The sequence below is a fragment of the Solanum stenotomum genome, chromosome 8 (assembly GCF_019186545.1).
Source record: "Solanum stenotomum isolate F172 chromosome 8, ASM1918654v1, whole genome shotgun sequence".
In the NCBI taxonomy this organism is placed as follows: Eukaryota; Viridiplantae; Streptophyta; class Magnoliopsida; order Solanales; family Solanaceae; genus Solanum; species Solanum stenotomum.
In genome coordinates, this window is record NC_064289.1 from 55,947,489 (window position 1) to 55,971,599 (window position 24,111).

At 32.5% G+C, this 24,111-nt stretch overlaps 3 protein-coding genes across 11 annotated transcripts in view; 2 read left to right on the forward strand and 1 right to left on the reverse strand.

Annotated features, from left to right (window-relative positions):
* LOC125874124 (putative pentatricopeptide repeat-containing protein At1g12700, mitochondrial) overlaps window positions 1-24,111 on the reverse strand; it is a 78,219-nt gene that overhangs the window by 27,418 nt on the left and 26,690 nt on the right. For 3 of the 7 annotated variants that reach the window (XM_049554951.1, XM_049554949.1, XM_049554950.1), the window contains exons 2-3: window positions 10,917-11,064; window positions 7,031-8,341 (exon numbers count right to left, since the gene is read on the reverse strand). In XM_049554951.1, the coding sequence (XP_049410908.1) occupies window positions 7,182-8,341; window positions 10,917-11,064 (1,308 nt within the window). In that variant the 3' untranslated portion in view covers window positions 7,031-7,181. Of the gene's footprint in view, window positions 1-5,604; window positions 6,131-6,689; window positions 6,751-7,030; window positions 8,342-10,366; window positions 10,472-10,916; window positions 11,065-21,284; window positions 21,783-24,111 lie in introns of those variants that run through there. The other 4 variants (XM_049554955.1, XM_049554952.1, XM_049554954.1 and 1 more) reach the window with 4 other exon arrangements.
* LOC125874168 (cytochrome b5-like) overlaps window positions 1-24,111 on the forward strand; it is a 116,943-nt gene that overhangs the window by 15,974 nt on the left and 76,858 nt on the right. The window contains exon 1 of one of the 3 annotated variants that reach the window (XM_049555011.1): window positions 15,839-15,854. The exons of 1 other annotated variant lie outside the window; for it this stretch is intronic. The gene's annotated coding sequence lies outside the window, so the exon portion shown is untranslated. Of the gene's footprint in view, window positions 1-15,838; window positions 15,855-22,604; window positions 22,617-24,111 lie in introns of those variants that run through there. One more of the 3 variants, XM_049555009.1, reaches the window with a different exon arrangement.
* LOC125874165 (norbelladine synthase-like) overlaps window positions 17,263-24,111 on the forward strand; it is a 38,865-nt gene continuing 32,016 nt past the window's right edge. Inside the window, exon 1 of the mRNA XM_049555004.1 lies at window positions 17,263-17,590. Coding sequence (XP_049410961.1) covers window positions 17,323-17,590 — 268 coding nt within the window. The 5' untranslated portion in view covers window positions 17,263-17,322. The remainder of the gene's footprint in view (window positions 17,591-24,111) is intronic.

Below are 24,111 nucleotides of genomic sequence, written 5' to 3' on the forward strand. Positions count from 1 at the left end.
TTAGTTTAGAGTTACTTGCGAGTACCTGTGGTTTTCGGTACTCACCCTTGCTTCTACACAATTGTGTAGGTTGACAGCTCTCTCTCAGATTCGGCTTAGTAGTTTCTTTAGCAGATTGAGCTTCGGGACATACTCGAGAGGTAGCGGTTCATTCCAGACGTGCCCTTGAGTTATCTTTACTTTCAGTTTTGTTCTATTCGAGAACTATACTCTGAGACTTGTATATTTTTATTCGAATTATGTATTTAGAGGTTTGTACATGTGACAACCAAATTCTGGGTAATGTTGAGTCTTAATTAAAGTCTTTCGCTTATTTATTATCTTTTATTCTCGTATTTCTACTTCTCTATCGTTGTGGTTGGGTTAGGCTGACGTGTCCGGTGGAAAATGGACACGTGCCATCACATCCGGAATTGGGGTGTGACATGAAATGAGGTTATTCTTTTTTAAATGGACAAAGTATTAAAATTAGGCATTAACAAAGTAGTTGCCACACCTTCTCTGTTCTTGTTCTCGACACAAACTAGTATTATCTTCCATGTAATTGTGACAAAGACAAGATAATAAATCAGACCAAATCGATTTACTAATGGGATACCCTAATACGGTACAAAAATGTGTTTTAGCTAATGATCCAATTAAAGAAATAATTGAAACAAGGGTATCGAACTTCTTAATAGGATTATTGATTAAAACTGAATTTTTTAACATTTGATTAGTGCCATTGAACGATTTAGTAGCACAAAAGATAGTCCATAAACCGAACCGTTAATTAGAGGTAGACATAATACCGAAATTTGAACTCAACTAATTCAATTTTTCGATGCCGATTTTTCGTTTCAGCATCGATTCTTTTCCTCGGATAATTTGATTCTTCGATTCGGTGTTCGATGCAAGGATCAAGATTCCACGGTGCACCGAATAATCGAAGTTTCATTAAATAAAATAAAATAAAAAATATTATTTAAATTATATTAATTATATATTTTGAGTTTTGATCCAACACAATTTAATTTGGGCAATTTACATAAATAATATATTATATAACTTTATTTACGAATTATACATATCTTTTACTCTAACACAAATCAGCCTTACTTTCTTACCACAAATAACATGGCTACTATCACTGCTTTTTTATACAATTTTAATAGAATTTTAATATCGATTTTTCACAGCTTCACCTCTTCTTTTTCGGTAAATCACCACCACCACCAGACCATCAATTGTTTACATTTAATACTTGTGGTACAACCTTAATACAATTTTTTAGAACTTTACCTAATATATAACAAAAAACATTTTTAATACAAATATATTATAAGTATTATATGTGAATTTCAAACATTTCGGTACTATTTAAATAGTTGACATTGTCAGAAATGTATTATATTTGTTTTGGAATAATAACTATTGAATTTATAATATATAATATTGAAATCAAATTGTATTATAACTATCATTTTTATTTATACAATTTAGGATAATTTTAAACAGATTTTCAGAGCTTCATCTTTATTTTTTCGTAATCAACACCATCGGACCACCAATTATTTATATTTAAAACAGTTTTGATACAACTTTAATACAATTTTTCAAAGCTTTACCTAATATACAATTTAAATATAACTTTAATATAGTTTATATCAAATGGTTATTAAAGCTAAAATTATGTCATATATGATAATAAAAATAAAGTAACACGTAAAAACATAATTAATCAAATAAAATATATATTATTTATGTAAAAATTCCATTTACTTATAACCCAACTCATTTCAATTTTCAAATTTTGGCCCCAAATTCCTTACTCAAACAAAACAAAACTCACAACCCTATTTTTGACTCCTCTCTAGCCTCTTTTGTCTTCTCTGATCGGAGTCACAAGTATCGGCGGAGTAAGGATTTCAATAAGGGATTCAAAATCTGAAAAAGTAAGCATACAAACTAATCGAAGGGGATCAAAATTTATTATATATATCTAAAAGATAATTTTAATCATATTATATTATTTGCCAAAAGACGTTCGGACAAACCCCAAACAATAAGGTGGCTCCACCCCTGATCACGAGGTCTCTTGTCTCACTCTCAGTGACTCAATCGCGGAAAGCCAATTAGCACCTGGTAATTGTTCGCTACTAATGATTAGAATCTTTTTAAGCTTTATATATAAAATTATAATCATTTAAATAGATATAACATTTATTTTAACATCAATTATTATTTTTAAATAATTTTATTCTTTTTATATATAATTTTATTAATTGACACTAGACATACATATAAAACACGTATGCTAAGCTAGTTTTTATGTACGTTCCAACTAAATGGAAATGAGAAAAATAATTAACACTGCATAATTGTAGTTTAGGAGATAATTTATACTCACATAATTTAATAGTGCAAATTAAAAGCTACTTTATTAGGGATTGACTTTATATATTACCTTATCTTAGTAGGTCCAATCATGCCACCACCTTTGAAGAGGAGTCATAAAATAACGATAAAATTATGATAAGGCAATGAGAAAATTATCTTCATATATTAAGTGAATCAAAACTTTGAATCGTGAATTAATGTTTATATTAGTGTAGATATTCTACATCAGACAAAATTACGAAATGTAATCCTTTAATGACTTTTGAGTGAACAAAGAATGCTTTTTTTTTTTTTTTGCTTAAAAACGGAAGGTGTTTTATTTAATTAATTAAGAAGGTTTAACCATACAAAACAGGGGAACTGAAACTAGATGATCCAGTTCCCATAGCATCTCTTTTAAGAGCATTATTTACAAGCAAAGGAGATGTATCAAAAACACAAGGATGATTGCATATCATGTGCGGTTCCTTCGTTTTCCTTCCGTATACTGCTAATATATCTGCTACCATATTAGCCTCCCTCGGGACGTGCTTCATGGTTGGCTCCTTTAACTGTCGGAGTATCGACCTGCAATCAACATAAATATGTGAGTATATGGGATTGTTACCATGTAAGGTGTCAAGTAGTACATGAGAATCAGTTTTCACCAGTAGTTGCTTAAAATTCCTATTTTGTGCTAAAATTAGTCCATGCAGCAACGCTAGTAATTCTGCATGAAGTGCATTTTGAGCCTTTACTTTACAAGAGAAGCCTACAACTCAATTACCGAAGTGGTCTTGAATTACTCCCCCTGTTCCGCCATTTGTGGAATTTAGTTCATACGAGCCATCAAAGTTTAGTTTTAGGATGCCTTTAGGGGGGTTTGTGCCAGTACTCTGGTGACTGGTTTGATGGAGGTTTATTTACTTTTGGAGGAGGGTAGGCTAAGTGATAATATTCAATGGCCTGGAAGGTAATATTATGGTGGGTGCTAGGCAGCCTACTAATATTCTTGTTTTGAAATATTTTAGTATTCCTATTTTTGCCATACATTCCAAAGAATGATTGGAGTTAGAAAAGATGTGGGCACAATGGAGTGCTTGTTTAAGATCAAGTGATTTTTAGAGGTCTTTGAAATCAGGCCCAGTGAGGTGGTCCCAGATGCATGTGCTTAGTGTCTGGGCATTTTGCAANACATTTCAAAGAATGATTGGAGTTAGAATAGATGTGGGCACAATGGAGTGCTTGTTTAAGATCAAGTGATTTTTAGAGGTCTTTGAAATCAGGCCCAGTGAGGTTTATATCATAGTGGTCCCAGATGTGCTTAGTGTCTGGGCATTTTGCAAAGATATGTAATGTGTTTTCGATCATGAGGGGACAGTTCCTTGAATTACTGATATTTCTAGCGTGGAGGACTGTCGAAGTAGGAAGTCTGTTTGTGATGAGGAGCCACATAAAGAATCGAATCTTATTAATGGCATTTATTTTCCAAACCCAGTCATGATCGAAGTTAGTAGTATTTGATATGTACAACATATAGGCACGGCATATTTTGCCTAATTTTGTCTTTCTGCTTCAGAATGTTGATTGCAGCATCTAAGTTTCCATCTTTGCAAAGAGCATCTATAACAATGCTGTAGATGAATAAATCAGGCTTAGTACTCCCTTGTTCCATTAACTGGAGCAAACTTAGAGTTTTCTGAATATGACCCCTTTTGCTTAGACGATTGCATACATGAATTCATCGGGCTCACAAATCTTGTCTCTCACCAATTTTTTGAACAATTCAACAGTATCTTTCACCTTATTTTCAGCAAAGATTACTCTTGATAGGGTGTTAAAGGTAATATTATTAAACGGAATGCCATTCTTCAAGTAAATAGGTAACACCGAAAATCCAAAATCAGCACGATGCATCAGGCAATAACTATTAATCACACTAGTCAAGAGAACCCATCAATTGGGATACCTAATTTCTGCATTTCTCGGAAAAGAGAAACAACATTCGAGTAATGCTTCATACTTATCATATTCTTAAATAATTTAGAGAAATCGACAACTGAAGGAAGAGGTTTACTTTTAACCATTTGACGGAATAGAGTAACAGCATCATCTAAACACTCAAAATTGCTACTATTACTGCGTGAAGAAGAACAAGAATAGGAGCTAGAGAGAATACCATCGCAATTCCTCAGACAAATTCTGCTCATCGCCATTGCCACTCATAATTTTCGGTGTGACCTAATTAATCACAGGCGAAATCAGAATTTTCACTAATAACATATGTCAAAATATGAAAAAGTAAAATTGTGTGAAATTCAAGGGGTGTCAATATACATATATATTAGGGTTGTGCATTCGGTTTTTCAGTTTGATTTTCTACTATTCGGTTTGGATTTTTTCGGTTTTTGATTTTGAAATCCAAATCAAAATTTGGTTTGGTTTTTCTCTTTTCGATTTGTTTTTTTTTCGGTTTGGTTATTCAGTTATGTCAATAATTAGAACATAATCAAAATTATATTTGCAATTTGAATATATATATAATTCGTTTGCAATTTGAATATATATACTTAAAAGTATATCAACTATAGATTTCCAAACATAAAATATAAATTAAAACATAATGGAAGACAATAACTAAAAAGTAACAAAAGTGGTTTATATATATATATTTTTTTTTTGCGCTTTTTATTTTTCTTAATCCGAAACCAAACCAAACCACCAAACAAATTAAATTATAAATTCAAAACCAAACCAAAAAACCAATCCTAATTATAAGTCAATTCGATTTGGTTTGATTTTTCAGTTTAATCCAAATAGTGCACACTCCTAATATATATACATAAAAGAACTTTTTTTAACTAGTTACACATTGTAATTTTCAGACCAAGAAATGTCATTTGACAACTAAGTATATGTGGCTCCGCCACTGATTGTGATTTGTGACAATGACCATGCACAACTCAAGGTGGGCATTTTTGGACAAGCAAGCAAATACATTGATTCATGTTTTTTGCTTTTTTTTTTATAACTAGTATTAGTATCCGTGCAATGCGTAATCAGTATCAAAAGAAATTATTTATAACAAATACTATTTATTCGTTTGATGTAATAATCTCTTTAGTATTAAAGCAAATTTATCAATGTAGAAGAAAGAATAGTAAAACACTAAAATAACTTTTGAAAGTTCAACAAATGTGATTCCATTTGCATCATGTTGCAAGGTCATGATATGCACTTGAGATGTATAAATGAATGACTTAGTTCACATTAATCTTAAAAGAGAATTACAACTAAAGTTCAACCATACATGCCCAGAATTACATGACAACACCATTTCACCAGAAGAACAAGTTACTTGAGGAAGTTAAACTGATACATAATGATACACATGGAAACTTTCTTGTCTCGGGGTCCGGATGACCCTCCCGTCTATAACTTCAACATTAAGCCCTGGCAACTTCTGAGCTAGAAGGATACATCCTGAACAATTTAAACATCCAAAGGGATCACATTGTCTCCAGCTTTGCACCATTGGACAACAGAACCTCATCACCAAAGGGGCAGTCTCTAATCTCCAACTTGCAGAGGCTCTCACAACCAGAGAGCACGCCTAGATGGTTATCCCCCAGAAAAGCTAAGGAAAGCATCTCTAACATCTTAGCATGGACCCTGATGTACTCAAACACACGGTCCGTAAGGAGGCCAGAAAGAGAAAGTTGCTGGAATTCCTTGTAGTGTTGAACAATGGCCCCAAAACCAGCATCAAGTGCTTCAAGGGTTACAGAAGTTTCAATTAAATTATAATTAAATTATTTCCAATTATGGAAAGGCGTAGTTCTTTTTTAAACATGCTAAAAAGAAAAGGAGTGCCACATAAAATGGAGTAGCTTCTCTTTCTTTTTCCGATTACATTGACCAGTGTAATTTTCTTTGCAGAGGGCATGTAAGGAATACGAGATACAATTCTCTTTGCCAGTACATCAGCCTTAGAGGGTCAAGATAAATCCTCGGACAACTCTGTTGTGGTGAATAAGTGATGGAGGGTTGTATTGATATCAATTGTTACTGCACTACTCTTGTTCAGTTTTCCCTTTTTTCTTCTTCATTTTGTGTGCTTTATAGTTAAAAACCAGTAGTCTTGCTAGGTATTCCAAAATTTGTTCTTTCAAAATTGTTGTTCTTGTATAATCTCTTTTTTTTGGCGTGGCTTAAATTGTTACTCCTCAAGACCATCATAAAGTACATTATTGCAAATCTTCTTGTGTATGAAGCAAATACACTAAAGAGGGCATTAAAAAAAGAAACGAAGCAGAAAGTAGTACTACTACCTATCATCAGTTGCTTCACTTTCAGAACTTCAGTTACTGGCGTGACCGTGATGAACCTGTTCTGCAAACCCACACATAAACAAAATTGACATCATATAATGGAATGCCTGTCGGAAATATGCTACTCCTCAATATATTGCAGGACATTGTTATTTATTCTCAAATAGATAGAAAATGACAATACATGTTGATAACAAATAGCATTGGAAATGATATTCCTAAACTTATAATGTGTACACGTAAGGGTAACTCGCACTATTTATCAATCAAGAGAACAGTAATATCTGATTTTCAAGATAAAAAATAGTGGAAAAACAATCAAAACACTAACAGTGATGTACCTCCTCGATTAGCCAGCCTGAAAGCCAAAGCAACATTTTGATTGCCATATTTCATCTTCCACAATTGCATTGGATTCAATTTCATTTGAGGTGATAAACCAAAACTGTATCAAAGTTATAACATAGCCGAATAAACCAAGCGAACAACTTTTCACTTCTTGATTTCCGCATGAAGCTCTGGTAACATGTCAACGATGGAAGGATTCTCACTAATAGCCTCTACCAGTAACTCAGCTGTAGTTGCGCCAAATGAGAAGCCCCTTCCAGTCATTTCCTTCAAAAAAGTTACCATTTCATTTATTTTGCTGCACCTAAGATATCCTTGCACAATAACATTGTAAGTGACATTGTCTGGAAGACAATTGTTCCCCTCCATTTTTCTAAGCATATCTTTAGCTTCATCTAACAACCCTTGTAGACAAAATCCAGTTATCATTGTATTGTATGTTCTCACATTCAGAAGCAATCCCATCGAACAAAGCTTCTCAAAAATAGCATAAGCTTTATCGAGTTTACCGTTTTTACACAATCCATTAATGATGATATTGTAAGATCCAATATCAATATTTTCTGTCTTTCTTTCCAACTTATTAAAGAGTGACATAGCTTCTTCAACAAGTCCGTACTTAAAATAACCATCAAGCAAAGTGTTATGAGTGGATAAGTTAGGTACCGGTCCAGTAGATACCATCTCAACAAACAATTGTTTTGCAACACCAATTCTTCCAACTTCGAACAGACCTTGCAAGATAGTATTGTAGGTAACAATATTAGGCTTTAATCCCTTTTGAGAAATTTCACAAAACAATTGCATGGCCTTGGCAATTTTCTTTTTCTTACAGTATCCATTTATTAGTATGTTATAGCTAAAAATGTTAGGCTCAATGCCCTTATCTATCAAGATATCAAAAATTCTCCTCGCTCTATCTAGTTGACCACACAAACAATAACCATCCATTATCACATTGTAGGTGATTACATTAGGCTCGACACCCTTTTCAACCATGTGTTTCATTACTTCCTCGGCATCTTCAACTTTCCCTTCTTTGCATAGTCCATCTGTTAGTATGTTGAAGGTGCACACATCTGGATACATATTAAGGTTCACCATCTCTGAGAACAAAGTTTTAACCTTTCCCCACTGACCGAGCTTACACAAACCATCAATCAATGAATTATACGTTAATATGTCTGGATGAATGCCTTTTTGCTTCATCTCATTCAAAAAGTTGATAGCAGTAACTGAGTTCCCATCTTTGCATAGAGCATCTATTACGATATTGTAGTTAATTATTTTGGGTTTAGTGTTCCCTTGTTCCATTAACCGGAGCAAACTTAAAGTTTTTTGAGTATGACCGCGTTTACTGAGTCCATTCATGACGGTTGCATACATGACTTCATTAGGCTCACAAATCTTCTCTCTCACCAATTATTTGAACAGTTCAACTGCATCTTTAACCTTATTTTCAGCAAAGAATCCCCTTATGAGGGTGGTAAAGGTGACAACATCAAATGAAACGCCATTCTTCAAGTAAATGGGTAACACCAAAAATCCACAATCAGCACGATGCATCATGCAATAACTGTTAATCACACTAGTCAAAATGACTCCATCAATTTGGATACCCAATTTCTGCATTTCTCGAAAAAGAGAAAGGACCGCAGAGTAATGCTTCATACTTATCATATTCTTAAATAATTTAGAGAAATCGACAACTGAAGGAAGAGGCTTCATTCTAACCATTTGATNCTCTTGCATCTTTTTTTCTCACTTTCCATTATCAAAAAAAAGAGATCAAACTTATCAAAGAAGATGTCTCCCATTTACTCAAGAAGATTCCCAAGAACATGAACCTCATTGTTGTAAACTCTCCCAAGAAGACAGTTGAGAGCATGTCATTGACATCTCATAAAATAATTGTAGGTTTTAAATTGGATAATTAGGAAGCTCACAAGTGGACTGGCAGATCTAGAAGTTATTTTGAACTGGTATGCCAAGTTCAGGTAAAACTCCTTTGCATACAAAGTATACAATGATAATTCAGTTTCTAGTCATTTCGACATTCACACATGGTGCACAGTCTGCCAAGAATAAGTTGAGAAGGAGTTGTTGAATAAAATTTTTAATCAACTTACTAGCTCGAATTCGAAATTGAGTGAGAATATTGATGTTGCTGATAAGCTAAGGAAACAACTTTATGGAAAGTGGTATCTTATTGTCTTAGATGACTTGTGGGGAAACCACAACATGGGATGAGTTAACAAGACCTTTTCCGGAAGTTGAGAAAGGTAGTGGAATTATGTTTACTACTCGAGAAAAGAAAGTGTCTTTGCATGGAAAACGCCATAGTGATCCTCTTAATCTTAAATTGCCAAGACTAGATAAAAATTGGAAGTTATTAGAGAAAAGGGCATTTGGAAAACAGAGTTGTATTGATATCAACTGTTACTGCGGTACTCTTATTCAGTTTCCCCCTTCTTCTTTTTTTCATTTTGTGCGCTTTATAATAAAGAAATACAGTACTCTTGCTAAGTATTCCAAAATGTATTCTTTCAAAATTGTTGTTCTTGTATAATCTCTTTCTTTTTGGTGTGGCTTAAATTGTTTGTTTATCATCAAGTCCATCATAAAGTACATTACAGCAAATGTTCTTGTGTTAAACACACTGAAAAGGGCATTCAAAAAAGAAATGAAGCAGAAAGTAGTACATAGCCAAATAAACTTTGCACTTTTTGATTTCCGAATGAAGCTCTGGTAACATGTCAACGATGGAAGGATTCTCACTAATAGCCTCTACCAGTAACTCAGCTGTAGTTGCACCAAATGAGAAGCCCCTTCCAGTCATTTCCTTCATAAAAGTTGCCATTTCATTTATTTTCCTGCACCTAAGATATCCTTGCACAACAACATTGTAAGTGACATTGTCTGGAAGACAATTGTTCTCTTCCATTTTTCTAAGCATATCCTTAGCTTCATCTAACAACCCTTGCAAACAAAATCCAGTTATCATTGTAGTGTATATTCTCACATCCAGAAGCAATCCCATTGAGGAAAGCTTCTGAAAAATAGCATGAGCTTTATCGAGTTCACCGTTTTTACACAATCCATTAATGATAATATTGTAAGATATAATATCAATATTTTCTGTCTTTCTTTCCAACTTATTAAAGAGTGACATAGCTTCTACAACAAGTCCATACTTAAAATAACCATCAAGCAAAGTGTGATAAATGGATAAGTTAGGTACTGGCCCAGTAGATACCATCTCAACAAACAATTGGTTTGCAACACCAATTCTTCCAACTTCAAACAGGCCTTGCAAGATAATATTGTAGGCAACAATATTAGGCTTTGATCCCTTTTGAGAAATTTCACAAAACAATTGCATGGCCTCGGCGAGTTTCTTTTTCTTACAGTATCCATTTATTAGTATGTTATAGGTAAAAATGTTAGGCTCAATGCCCTTATCTATCAAGATATTGAAAATTCTCCTAGCTCTATCTAATTGACCACGCAAGCAATATCCATCCATTATCACATTGTAGGTGATTACATTAGGCTCAACACCCTTTTCAACCATGTGTTTCATTACTTCCTCGGCATCTTCAATTTTCCCCTCTTTGCATAGTCCATCTGTTAGTATGGTGAAGGTGCGCACATCTGGATACATATTAAGGTTCACCATCTCTGAGAACAAAGTTTTAACCTTTTCCCACTGGCCAAGCTTACACAAACCATCAATTATTGAATTATATGTGACTATGTTTGGAGGAATGTCTTTCTGCTTCATCTCGTTCAGAATATTGATTGCAGCATCTAAGTTTCCATCTTTGCAAAGAGCATCTATAACAATGTTGTAGATATATATGTTGGGCTCAGTGTTACCTTGTTCCATTAACCGGAGCAAACTTAAAGTTTTTTGAGTATGACCCCTTTTGCTGAGTCCATTCATGACGGTTGCATACATGACTTCATTAGGCTCACAAATCTTCTCTCTCACCAATTTTTTGAACAATTCAACAGCATCTTTAACCTTATTTTCATCAAAGATTCCTCTTAGTAGGGTGTTAAAGGTGACAGTATTAAATGTTATGCCATTCTTCAAGTAAATAGGTAACACCGAAAATCCAAAATGAGCATGATGCATCAGGCAATAACTATTAATCACACTATTCAAGATGAACCCATCAATTGGAATACCCAATATCTGCATTTCGCGAAAAAGAGAAACAACAGTCGAGTAATGCTTCATACTTATCATATTCTTAAATAATTTAGAGAAATCGACAACTGAAGGAAGAGGCTTCATTCTAACCATTTGATTGAAGAGATTCACAGCATCATCTAAACACTTGAGTTTCTCAAAATTTAACCCAACTCTACCCTTTACTTTACTACAGCGTGAAGAAGAAGAAGAAGAATGTAAAATATGAAAGGAAGAGATAGAGAGAATACTATTACATTTCCGCAGAAAAATTCTCCTCATCTCCATTGCCATCTTCAATTTTCTTTCTTCGTTCTTTTGTGTGACCTAATTTTACCTCACATACTTTATACCCCTCCGTTTAAAAAAGAATGTCCTAGTTAAATTTGGAATGAAATTTAAGAAACTAAAAAGATTTTTAAATCTTGTGGTTCAAAATTAAAGTTATGTCAAATGTATTAAAATATTCTTTAATCTTGTAATATTAAACATATTATATGAAAAATTAAAATTAAAGTGTTTTCAAAAAAGGAAAAGGGTCATTCTTTTTTAAACAGACTAAAAATGAAATGAGGTTATTCTTTTTTAAACGGACAAACTATTAAAATTAGGCATTAACAAAGTAGTTGCCACACCTTCTCTGTTCTTGTTCTCGACACAAACTAGTATTATCTTCCATTTAATTGTGACAAAGACAAGATAATAAATCAGACCAAATCGATTTACTAATGGGATACCGTAATACGATACAAAAATGTGTTTTAGCTAATGATCCAATTAAAGGAATAATTGAAACAAGGGTATCGAACTTCTTAATAGGATTATTGATTAAAACTGAATTTTTTAACATTTGATAAGTGCCATTGAACGATTTAGTAGCACAAAAGATAGTCCATAAACCGAACCGTTAATTAGGGGTAGACATAATACCAAAATTTGAACTCAACTAATTCAATTTTTTGATGCCGATTTTTCGTTTCAGCATCAATTCTTTTCCTCGGATAATTTGATTCTTCGATTCGGTGTTCGATGCAAGGATCAAGATTCTACGGTGCACCGAATAATCGAAGTTTCATTAAATAAAATAAAATAAAAAATATTATTTAAATTATATTAATTATATATTTTGAGTTTTGATCCAACACAATTTAATTTGGGCAATTTACATAAATAATATATTATATAACTTTATTTACGAATTATACATATCTTTTACTCTAACACAAATCAGCCTTACTTTCTTACCACAAATAACATGGCTACTATCACTGCTTTTTTATACAATTTTAATAGAATTTTAATATCGATTTTTCACAGCTTCACCTCTTCTTTTTCGGTAAATCACCACCACCACCAAACCACCGATTGTTTACATTTAATACCAATGATATAACCTTAATACAATTTTTTAGAACTTCACCTAATATATAACAAAAAACATTTTTAATACAAATATATTATAAGTATTATATGTGAATTTCAAACATTTCGGTACTATTTAAATAGTTGACATTGTCAGAAATGTATTATATTTGTTTTGGAATAATAACTATCGAATTTATAATATATAATATTGAAATCAAATTGTATTATAACTATCATTTATATTTATACAATTTAGGATAATTTTAAACAGATTTTCAGAGCTTCATCTTTATTTTTTCGTAATCAACACCATCGGACCACCGATTGTTTATATTTAAAACAGTTTTGATACAACTTTAATACAATTTTTCAAAGCTTTACCTAATATACAATTTAAATACAACTTTAATATAGTTTATATCAAATGGTTATTAAAGCTAAAATTATGTCATATATGATAATAAAAATAAAGTAACACGTAAAAACATAATTAATCAAATAAAATATATATTATTTATGTAAAAATTCCATTTACTTATAACCCAACTCATTTCAATTTTCAAATTTTGGCCCCAAATTCCTTACTCAAACAAAACAAAACTCACAACCCTATTTTTGACTCCTCTCTAGCCTCTTTTGTCTTCTCTGATCGGAGTCACAAGTATCGGCGGAGTAAGGATTTCAATAAGGGATTCAAAATCTGAAAAAGTAAACATACAAACTAATCGAAGGGGATCAAAATCTATTATATATATCTAAAAGATAATTTTAATCATATTATATTATTAGCCAAAAGACGTTCGGACAAACCCCAAACAATAAGGTGGCTCCACCCCTGATCACGAGGTCTCTTGTCTCACTCTCAGTGACTCAATCGCGGAAAGCCAATTAGCACATGGTAATTGTTCGCTACTAATGATTAGAATCTTTTTAAGCTTTATATATAAAATTATAATCATTTAAATAGATATAACATTTATTTTAACATCAATTATTATTTTTAAATAATTTTATTCTTTTTATATATAATTTTATTAATTGACACTAGACATACATATAAAACACGTATGCTAAGCTAGTTTTTATGTACGTTCCAACTAAATGGAAATGAGAAAAATAATTAACACTGCATAATTGTAGTTTAGGAGATAATTTATACTCACATAATTTAATAGTGCAAATTAAAAGCTACTTTATTAGGGATTGACTTTATATATTACCTTATCTTAGTAGGTCCAATCATGCCACCACCTTTGAAGAGGAGTCATAAAATAACGATAAAATTATGATAAGGCAATGAGAAAATTATCTTCATATATTAAGTGAATCAAAACTTTGAATCGTGAATTAATGTTTATATTAGTGTAGATATTCTACATCAGACAAAATTACGAAATGTAATCCTTTAATGACTTTTGAGTGAACAAAGAATGCTTTTTTTTTTTTTTTTTTTTAAAAACGGAAGGTGTTTTATTTAATTAATTAAGAAGGTTTAACCATACAAAACAGGGGAACTGAAACTAGATGATCCAGTTCCCATAGCATCTCTTTTAAGAGCATTATTTACAAGCAAAGGAGATGTATCAAAAACACAAGGATGATTGCATATCATGTGCGGTTCCTTCGTTTTCCTTCCGTATACTGCTAATATATCTGCTACCATATTAGCCTCCCTCGGGACGTGCTTCATGGTTGGCTCCTTTAACTGTCGGAGTATCGACCTGCAATCAACATAAATATGTGAGTATATGGGATTGTTACCATGTAAGGTGTCAAGTAGTACATGAGAATCAGTTTTCACCAGTAGTTGCTTAAAATTCCTATTTTGTGCTAAAATTAGTCCATGCAGCAACGCTAGTAATTCTGCATGAAGTGCATTTTGAGCCTTTACTTTACAAGAGAAGCCTACAACTCAATTACCGAAGTGGTCTTGAATTACTCCCCCTGTTCCGCCATTTGTGGAATTTAGTTCATACGAGCCATCAAAGTTTAGTTTTAGGATGCCTTTAGGGGGGTTTGTGCCAGTACTCTGGTGACTGGTTTGATGGAGGTTTATTTACTTTTGGAGGAGGGTAGGCTAAGTGATAATATTCAATGGCCTGGAAGGTAATATTATGGTGGGTGCTAGGCAGCCTACTAATATTCTTGTTTTGAAATATTTTAGTATTCCTATTTTTCCATACATTTCAAAGAATGATTGGAGTTAGAATAGATGTGGGCACAATGGAGTGCTTGTTTAAGATCAAGTGATTTTTAGAGGTCTTTGAAATCAGGCCCAGTGAGGTTTATATCATAGTGGTCCCAGATGTGCTTAGTGTCTGGGCATTTTGCAAAGATATGTAATGTGTTTTCGATCATGAGGGGACAGTTCCTTGAATTACTGATATTTCTAGCGTGGAGGACTGTCGAAGTAGGAAGTCTGTTTGTGATGAGGAGCCACATAAAGAATCGAATCTTATTAATGGCATTTATTTTCCAAACCCAGTCATGATCGAAGTTAGTAGTATTTGATATGTACAACATATAGGATAGGCACTTTTCGTATTAAAATTTCCATCGACACTCACTTTGGTTCCAAAAGCAAGTATCAAGCTTATGAGTAGATTGTTGTGTGTAAGTATTGAGGATGGATTGTTTGATGTCTATGGGGACAGCCGAGAGAGATCCCAAGTGTTATTTCAAAAGAGGAAATTATGTACAGGTTCGTTTATTTTTTTTTTGAGAAAGGTAACATGGTTCGTTTATTACTTGCCCAGTGATTGAGAGACTTCTATCCAGTTGTCCTCCCAAAGGTTGCCATCTCCAAGAGATGCCTTTTCGGAATATGGCAATGCTTTTCCAAATATATGAATAGTATTTAATATGACATCTTTGGCTGGCTTCGATTTATGTACTTCTTTTCAAGAACCTTAGCACAAATTTTTTCCCTTTTGTTTTTTGGATACCCAGACCAGACCGCCCTGATTTTTGGGAGAGGTCACTAAATCCCAATTTGCTAAGTGCAGTTTTTTCTTGTCCGGTGTGGACCCCCAAAGAAAATTCCTTTCGATATGATTGGGGTAGGATATTGCATTGCATTGCATAGCGTAAGTAGGAATGGAGGCTAAGACAGACTTGACGAGGGTGGTTCTTCTTACTAATGATAGGAATTTAGTTTTCCAGCCACTCAATTTGTTGTTCATATGGTCAATAATCCCAGCTTTTTGGGTGGTGATTGGGAGGCCAAGGTATTTCCCAATTTTTTTTCTTTTTGTCTAATATTCATTGTAGTATAAAGTTCATTTCTAATTTCAAGACTTACATTAGCAGAAAAGATGATTGATGATTTGTCATAGCTTATTTTTTGGCCTGATTGCGCCGACAGAGTATTAAAGATATAGATGATAGTACTTGCATTTGTAAGGTCGGTCGGCCTTTGCCAATAGAATAATATCATAGGCAAAGGCTAATGGGTCTATAGTGAGTAATTTGTTCAGGATTTTTTATTTTCGGGATAAGACCAATGAGAGTCTTGTTTAATTCTGGCGGGATGATTTTTGAATTAAATGCCCTCATACATGTGTCTACAACAGATTCATTCCAATATTTTTGAAAGAATATGGGGTGTAACCCGTCCGGCCCCGGAGATTTTAGCGGTTTAAAGGATAAATAGCATTTTTAACTTCCTCTATTGTAAGAAGCCATCCAATGGATTCTTTGGCTTCACAAGAAAATGTCATGGAAGTGAGTTGTAATTATGTTATTTATGGAGGCTGGATCGAAGGTCCAATTTCCTACTCTATCATTTAGTTTCTACGTCGTCTATTAGTCGTAGAAATGTGGAAAAAAATTGTGTTAGCGTCTCCATCATTTAGCCACTGTACTCTAGATTTCAACCTCCAAAAGTCATCTTCTCGCTTAAGGATCTCATTATGAGGGTGTTTTCAACAAAGGAATGCTTATTCATGCATTAAACCGCTCTTTTATATGTCACCATATAAAGAAATCATCATACAAGCAAATCTCTGTGGGGATGATTTTTTATATTATATGTTAATATTACCATATTATCTTTAACAACAATAACTAGCTTTATATTAGTAGGATCTTTGTATTTTATAATGACCTTATCAAATATTAATTATTTTAGTTTACTGTATTCCCACTTTTATTGCTAGTCATTTATTTTCATATGCTTTATTGTTAACCATATACAGAAATAGTATATGTTAATATTTTGATCAAATATTTTAAATTTTTTATATATTACCATATTTTTTGGTAAATAAAGTAATTTACATTGAAAGATCCGCGCATATTTGTATTTCATTAGATAAAAAATATTGATGCATTATCCTTCTTTAATTTTGAATAACTGAAACATAAATACTTTTAAGATTTTAAAATTTTAATAATTTTGTTGTTTTTACAACATTAGAAAATTAGGTTTTTCTTTTTGCATCCTTTTTTTTTTGCTTGTAACATCCAAATAAATGTATAACAGTCAGTCAGTCTCTATATAAGTTAAAAAAAAATCTCGATACGAACGAGGCGTTTATAGTGTGGTGTGATGGTACAATTGGCCGGCCATATGTCAACATCACATTTCTCATTCGGCAAGGCGTAATAATTATATGCTCCAAATATTATCATTTTTGTGTATATATATACATATAACTTAGTGTACATTAAAGGAAAACATACAATAATCAAAACTACTATATTTTTCACTCAACAAACAACATGTTTGGAACAATTTATGAAGAGATTGAAGTTCATGTACCAGCAAATGAAGCTTGGAAAGTCTATGGCACTATTCAACTAGCACATATTGTAGTTAAAGAGCTTCCGAATATCATTCATAAGGTCGATATACTCGAAGGTGATGGTGGTGTTGGATCAGTCCTCAAAGTAACATTTCCACCAGGAACACCACTTTTGACATCTCACAAAGAGAAATTTGTTGTTATTGATGATGATAAGAGGGTGAAAATAGCTCAAGTGGTGGAAGGTGGACTTCTTGATCTTGGATTTACACTTTATAAGGTTAAGTTTGAAGTCATAGAGAAAGGTAAAGAAATATGTATCACAAAATCAACAATTGAGTATGAAGTCAAGGAAGAAGCAATAGCTAATGCCTCATTTGTTAGTATCCAACCCTTTGTGGCCATAATGAATTTGGTTGCAAAGTATCTAACTCAAGGCAAAGATGGTCAAGCTTCCGCCTAATTGAGAGGTGGAACCAGGATTCAAAATAAATATTATGAACATGAATATGATCTTATTATACGTATGTATACTTAGTTCAAGCAAAAATCATATATACCCACAAAACTCGTCCTTGATTTGACTCTAAGTCTAAGCTTTATGAAGAGTTGGTCAATGGTTCAAGCTTTGTTTGTATTTCAATGAAATGGAATTGGGCAATAAACATATTAGGTGAATTTTGTTTATTATTGATGCTACTATGATTTCTAGTATTTTGACAAGTTTGTGTTTCTTTATATTAAGGGGATTGGTCATGTACAAAATAACGAACCAGTCCAACCACAAGATAGCAAACTGGCCATGGAAACAGATTTGAAGGATAAAAGTTACCCACAAGGTATCAATTTTTGTATGGTTACTAGCAAAGGAGGCCACTCTAATAGTGGACAACTTGATGAGCAGAGGTATGACACTGTGCGCAAGATGCTTCCTGTGTGAAGAAACAACTGAAACAGTTAACCATGTATTTCTGCATTGTCCATACACAACTCATTTGTGGAGAATCATCCTAAACCTCAAGGGTATAGCATGGACAATGCCAGGCAAGATAACAGAGGCTCTTAGCAGGTGGGAAGGGAACATGCTCACATGCTAAGGATAGGAGTTAGATGGAGAATTGTCCCAGCTTGTATCTGGTGGACAATTTAGAAGGAGATGAAATCCAGATGTTTTGAGAGATTAGAGAATGATGTGCAGAAGATCAAGTTGAACTTCATCTTACTGCTATGTTTTTGGTGTAATCAAATTTACTCTAATGATCCTATGTCTATCATAGATGTTCTAGATTCTTTATAGCTAGAGAGGGAAGACACTAGAGCTCTATTGTACATATGGTTTCAGTACTACCCAAGTACTGTTTTGATCCCTGATATGACACAAAGTTACTGATTTCAAAAAAAAAATAGTGAGCGCTCTTACCCTGGGAAATATGCAAGTATAGACGGAACTTATTACCTATTCCATTTAATTTTATGCGGTGGAGTTTCACTGGACACCGAATTTGAAAAAGGAAGGAACTTCTATTCTTAAACATGTCATTTCATATTTGTGGCTATAAATGGCTATAAAAGCATGTCATCAAAGATAAAATGGGAAATTTATAATTAAAGTATTTTCAATTGTGGAAAGGCGTTGTTCATTTTTAAACATGCTAAAAAGAAAAAGCGTGCCACATAAAATGGAGTAACTTCTCTCTTCTTTTTTTTCCGATTACTTTGGCCAGTGTAATTTTCTTTGCATAGGGCATGTAAGGAATGCAAGATACAATTCTCATTGCCAGTACATCAGCCTTATAGGGTAAAGATAAATCCTCAGACAACTCTGTTGTGGGGAGAATAAGTGATGGAGAGTTGTATTGATATCAATTGTTACTGCAGTATTCTTGTTCAGTTTCCCCTTTTTTCTTCTTCATTTTGTGTGCTTTATAGTTGGAAACCAGTAGTCTTCCTAAGCATTCCAAAATTTGTTCTTTCAAAATTGCTGTTCTTGTATACTCTTTTCTTTTTGGCGTGGCTTATATTGTTTGTATATCATATGTTACAAGTCCATCATAAAGTACATTATTGCAAATCTTCTTGTGGTGAAGCAAACACACTAATAAGGGCATTAAAAAAATAAATGAAGCAGAAAGTAGTACCTATAATCAGTTGCTTCGCTTTCAGAACTTCAGTTTCTGGTGTGACAGTGATGAAACTGTTCTGCAAACCCAAACATAAACAAAATTGACATCATATAATGTAGTGCCTGTCTGATATGTGCTACTTCTCAATATATTGCAGAAAGTTGTTATTTATTCTCAAATAGATAGAAAATACAATACATGAAGATAACAAATAGCATTGAAGTGATATTCCTGAACTTATAATGTGTACACATAAGGATAACTCACACTATTTATCATATCAAGAGAACAGTAATACCTGATTTCCAAGATAAAGAATAGTGGAAAAACAATCAAAATATCAAAAGTGATGTACCTCCTCGATAAGCCTGCCTGAAAGCCCAAGCAACGTTTTGATTGCAATTTTTCATCTTCCACAATTGCATTGGATTCCATTTCATTTGAGGTGATAAACCAAAAATGTATCAAAGTTATAACATAGCTGAATAAACCAACAGGAAAGCAATATTCACTTCTTGTTTTCCGCGTGAAGCTCTGGTATCATGTCAAGGATGGAAGGATTCTCACTTATATCCTTTACCAGTAACTCAGCTGTAGTTGCGTCAAATGAGAAGCCCCTTCCAGTCATTTCCTTCATTAAAGTTACCATGTCATTTATTTTCCTGCACCTAAGATATCCTCGCACGATAACATTGTAAGTGACATTGTTTGGAAAACAACCGTTCTCTTCCATTTCTCTAAGCATATCCTTAGCTTCATCTAACAACCCTTGTAGACAAAATCCAGTTATCATTGTAGTGTATGTTCTCACATTCACAAGCAATCCCATTGAGGAAAGCTTCTCAAAAATAGCGCGAGCTTTATTGAGTTCACCGTTTTTAGACAATCCATTAATGATAATATTGTAAGATTCAATATCAATATTTTCTTTGTTTTTTTCCAACTTATTAAAGAGTGACATAGCTTCTTCAACAAGTCCGTACTTAAAATAACCATCAAGCAAAGTGTGATAAATGGATAAGTTAGGTACTGGCCCAGTAGATACCATCTCTACAAACAGTTGTTTTGCAACACCAATTCTTCCAATTTCAAACAGGCCTTGCAAGATAGTATTGTAGGTAACAATATTAGGCTTTAATCCCTTTTGAGAAATTTCACGAAACAACTGCATGGCCTTGGTGAGTTTCTTTTTCTTACAGTATCCATTTATTAGTATGTTATAGCTAAAAATGTCAGGCTCAATGTCCTAATCTATCAAGATATCAAAAATTCTCCTAGCTCTATCTAGTTGACCACGCAAACAATATCCATCCATTATCACATTGTAGGTGATTACATTAGGCTCGACACCCTTCTCAACCATGTGTTTCATTACCTCCTCGGCATCGTCAACTTTCCCTTCTTTGCATAGTCCATCTGTTAGTATGGTGAAGGTGCGCACATCTGGATACATATTAAGGTTCACCATCTCTGAGAACAAAGTTTTAACCTTTTCCCACTGACCGAGCTTACACAAATCATCAATCATTGAATTATACGTTAATATGTCTGGATGAATGCCTTTCTGCTTCATCTCGTTCAGAATGTTGATAGCAGCATCTAAGTTTCCATCTTTGCAAAGAGCATCTATAACAATGTTGTAGATATATATGTCGGGCTGAGTGTTACCTTGTTCCATTAACCGGAGCAAACTTAAAGTCTTCTGAGTATGACCCCTTTTGCTGAGTCCATTCATTACTGTTGCATACATGATTTCATCGGGCTCACAAATCTTCTCTCTCACCAATTTTTTGAACAATTCAACAGCATCTTTAACCTTATTTTCAGCAAAGATTCCCCTTATTAGAGTTGTAAAGGTAACATTATTAAACGGAATGCCATTCTTCAAGTAAATAGATAACACCGAAAATCCAAAATCAGCACGATGCATCAGGCAATAACTATTAATCACACTATTCAAGATGAATCCATCAATTGGAATACCCAATTTCCGCATTTGTCGGAAAAGAGAAAGGACAGCTGAGTAATGCTTCATACTTGTCATAGTCTTAAACAATTTAGAGAAGTCGACAACTGAAGGAAGAGGCTTCATTCTAACCATTTGATGGAATAGAGTAACAGCATCATCTAAACACTTGAGTTTCTCAAAATTTAACACAACTCTACCCTTTACTTTACTACTGCGTGAATATGAAGAAAAATAAGAATAGGAGATATGAAAGGAAGAGATAGAGAGAATACCATTGCATTTCCGCAGAGAAATTTTACTCATCGCCATTGCCAAACAAATCTTTCTTACTGAGTTGCTCTATAATTTTCAATGTGACCTAATTTTACTCACAGTTTTGTTTGGATGATTGTTTTATACGTGTATTATCTATCTATACTATATAGGTACCACAATATTTCTTAATATTTTCACAATTAAAAATTAAAACACAATTATTTTCAATTTTTAATTATAGTAACTAATAAATTACAATGCGAAAAGCAAAACAATATTTATTTTAAGCGAATTCTTTTTATATTTAGAAAATTACCACTGTTAAACTAACTCTTCTCTATTAATAACTGATTCTACATGTGATTAATGTTTAAATTTTTTTGGACTCTTATTTTTATTCTAATCAAAATATTTATTTAACTCGTGTATTTGTTAGCAGGTGGGGTAATAGGGTAAGTTTATAGGTTAGTTTATTTTAAACTTAGTTTTTGTTTTTATTTTTATTTTTAAATATAAAAAGATTGAAGATAAAGTATGAAATCTTTTAGGCTATACGTTTTTGTTAATTCATAATATAGTAGTTTGGTATTACTAAAACAACATTTATTATTAAATAAATTTTTAAAAAACTTCTTATTAATATTTCTTATTAGAAATTAATAATTGAAATAAAAAAATCTACCAATTTAAAATTTGTATAGTTTTAATATTCAGTTTTTTTTTAAAAAAAAAAAACTTTTTATGTCTAAACTAACTACCCCAAACCCTCACTCATATTCCCCTTTCCCGTGGGATATAGATAAAGCAAAACAAAAAAGAATTTCAAAAAGTATTTTACATAAAACCAACAATTAGGGAAAGGTTATTTGAAAACTGTAAAATAGTTTTTTTTCTATATATATTCATAAATTCTTTTGTTTTTGTTTACTCTTTATTTCTTTTCCTCCTTTGAATGTGGCTTTGGAACACTTGAAACAAACCATCACATCATCTTCAGTTTTTTTATTATTGGTCTTTTGTTTGATTTTGAATTTTACTTTAATTATATCAACACTCTTAATGAGATTTGTATATGTCTTATGTGTGATAATTTTTTATCGTATATTATATTTTAGATTGATGAAATTATCATGCTTTTAAATTGTCCAAATAACAAATACGTCTATTAGAGTACAAGTGTTTTTGATTTTTATATTGTCTTGGCAATTTTTACACTTAATTAAAAGATTTGAGAACTTTAATGAATCTTATGTGTAAAGGAGATGTGCTAGCAATACAATTCTATTGTTGTTTTTTTTTTTAATTGATGCAGAAGAAAATGTACATTTTTAAAAAAGAGTAGAAAATTGGCACTTATGATAGTCAAGATAAGTATACTTGACCAAAAAAAAATAATGAGACGAAAACCACTTCAAGAGATGTACATTTTTTTTAAAAAAAAGGGTAAAAATTGATTCTACTTATGATAGTCAAGATAAGTATACTTTACCAAAAAAAAATGAGAAAAAAACTATTTGAAATCATATTCTAACATAATAATTACAGAGTAGAAAGAGCATGGATAAACAAACTACACTTCCTTCAAGTTTTGAAAAACAAAAGTGATAATGTATCTACAACTTATTTATAATTGATTTTTTTAATCAATTTTTTATTTATTTAGTATAGTATTTTGTTCAGTAAAATGGATGAGAGATAGAATAAAATTAAAAAGAGGTATCAAGTGCATCGATATTCGCAAAATAAATACATTGAAATTCCAAGTGAGAATTTCAAAATAAAGAATCTTATATGACCAAGATCATTTATCAAGTAAAAAAAGAATGAATACCAACAAACCAATAAAATTATATGTTTTTCACTTTTATTTTTTTAATTATTATTTTTAAAAGGGAAAAGACATAAAATTCCCCCCGAACTTGTTCGCATAACTTACTTTAACACTTTAACTATACGGGTGTTTAAATATCTCCTTAACATCTTTTAAGTGTTTTTTTTCAACCCTCCCATCACTAGCCCAGTTGAAGGCTGGGTGTTGTTGAGTCACACGCGTTTTTATTCGTCCATGTGTATGTTAACTAAATTTCTAATTAATTACTTAAATCTCCATAATAATTATTTTTTTTCATCACTAATTGTCTTCCCCAATGTTTGCCACCTTCTCAACAACAACTCTTCTTTTTACAGTGAAATTTTCTTCAACTTTTCTTCTTCCATTATATAATAATTTTCTCTTTATGTAAAAAATAAAAAAAAACTTCTCCAATTTTCTTTCTTTTCGTAAGAAAATAAGTTTCAATATTCCATTTGTAGACATCAATTTCCCCATTAAACCAACAATTCCTATATCCACCATGATTATATCTAATATTGAGCCAAAACTAAATCCATCGATGAATTTACCCCTCAATCTACAAAT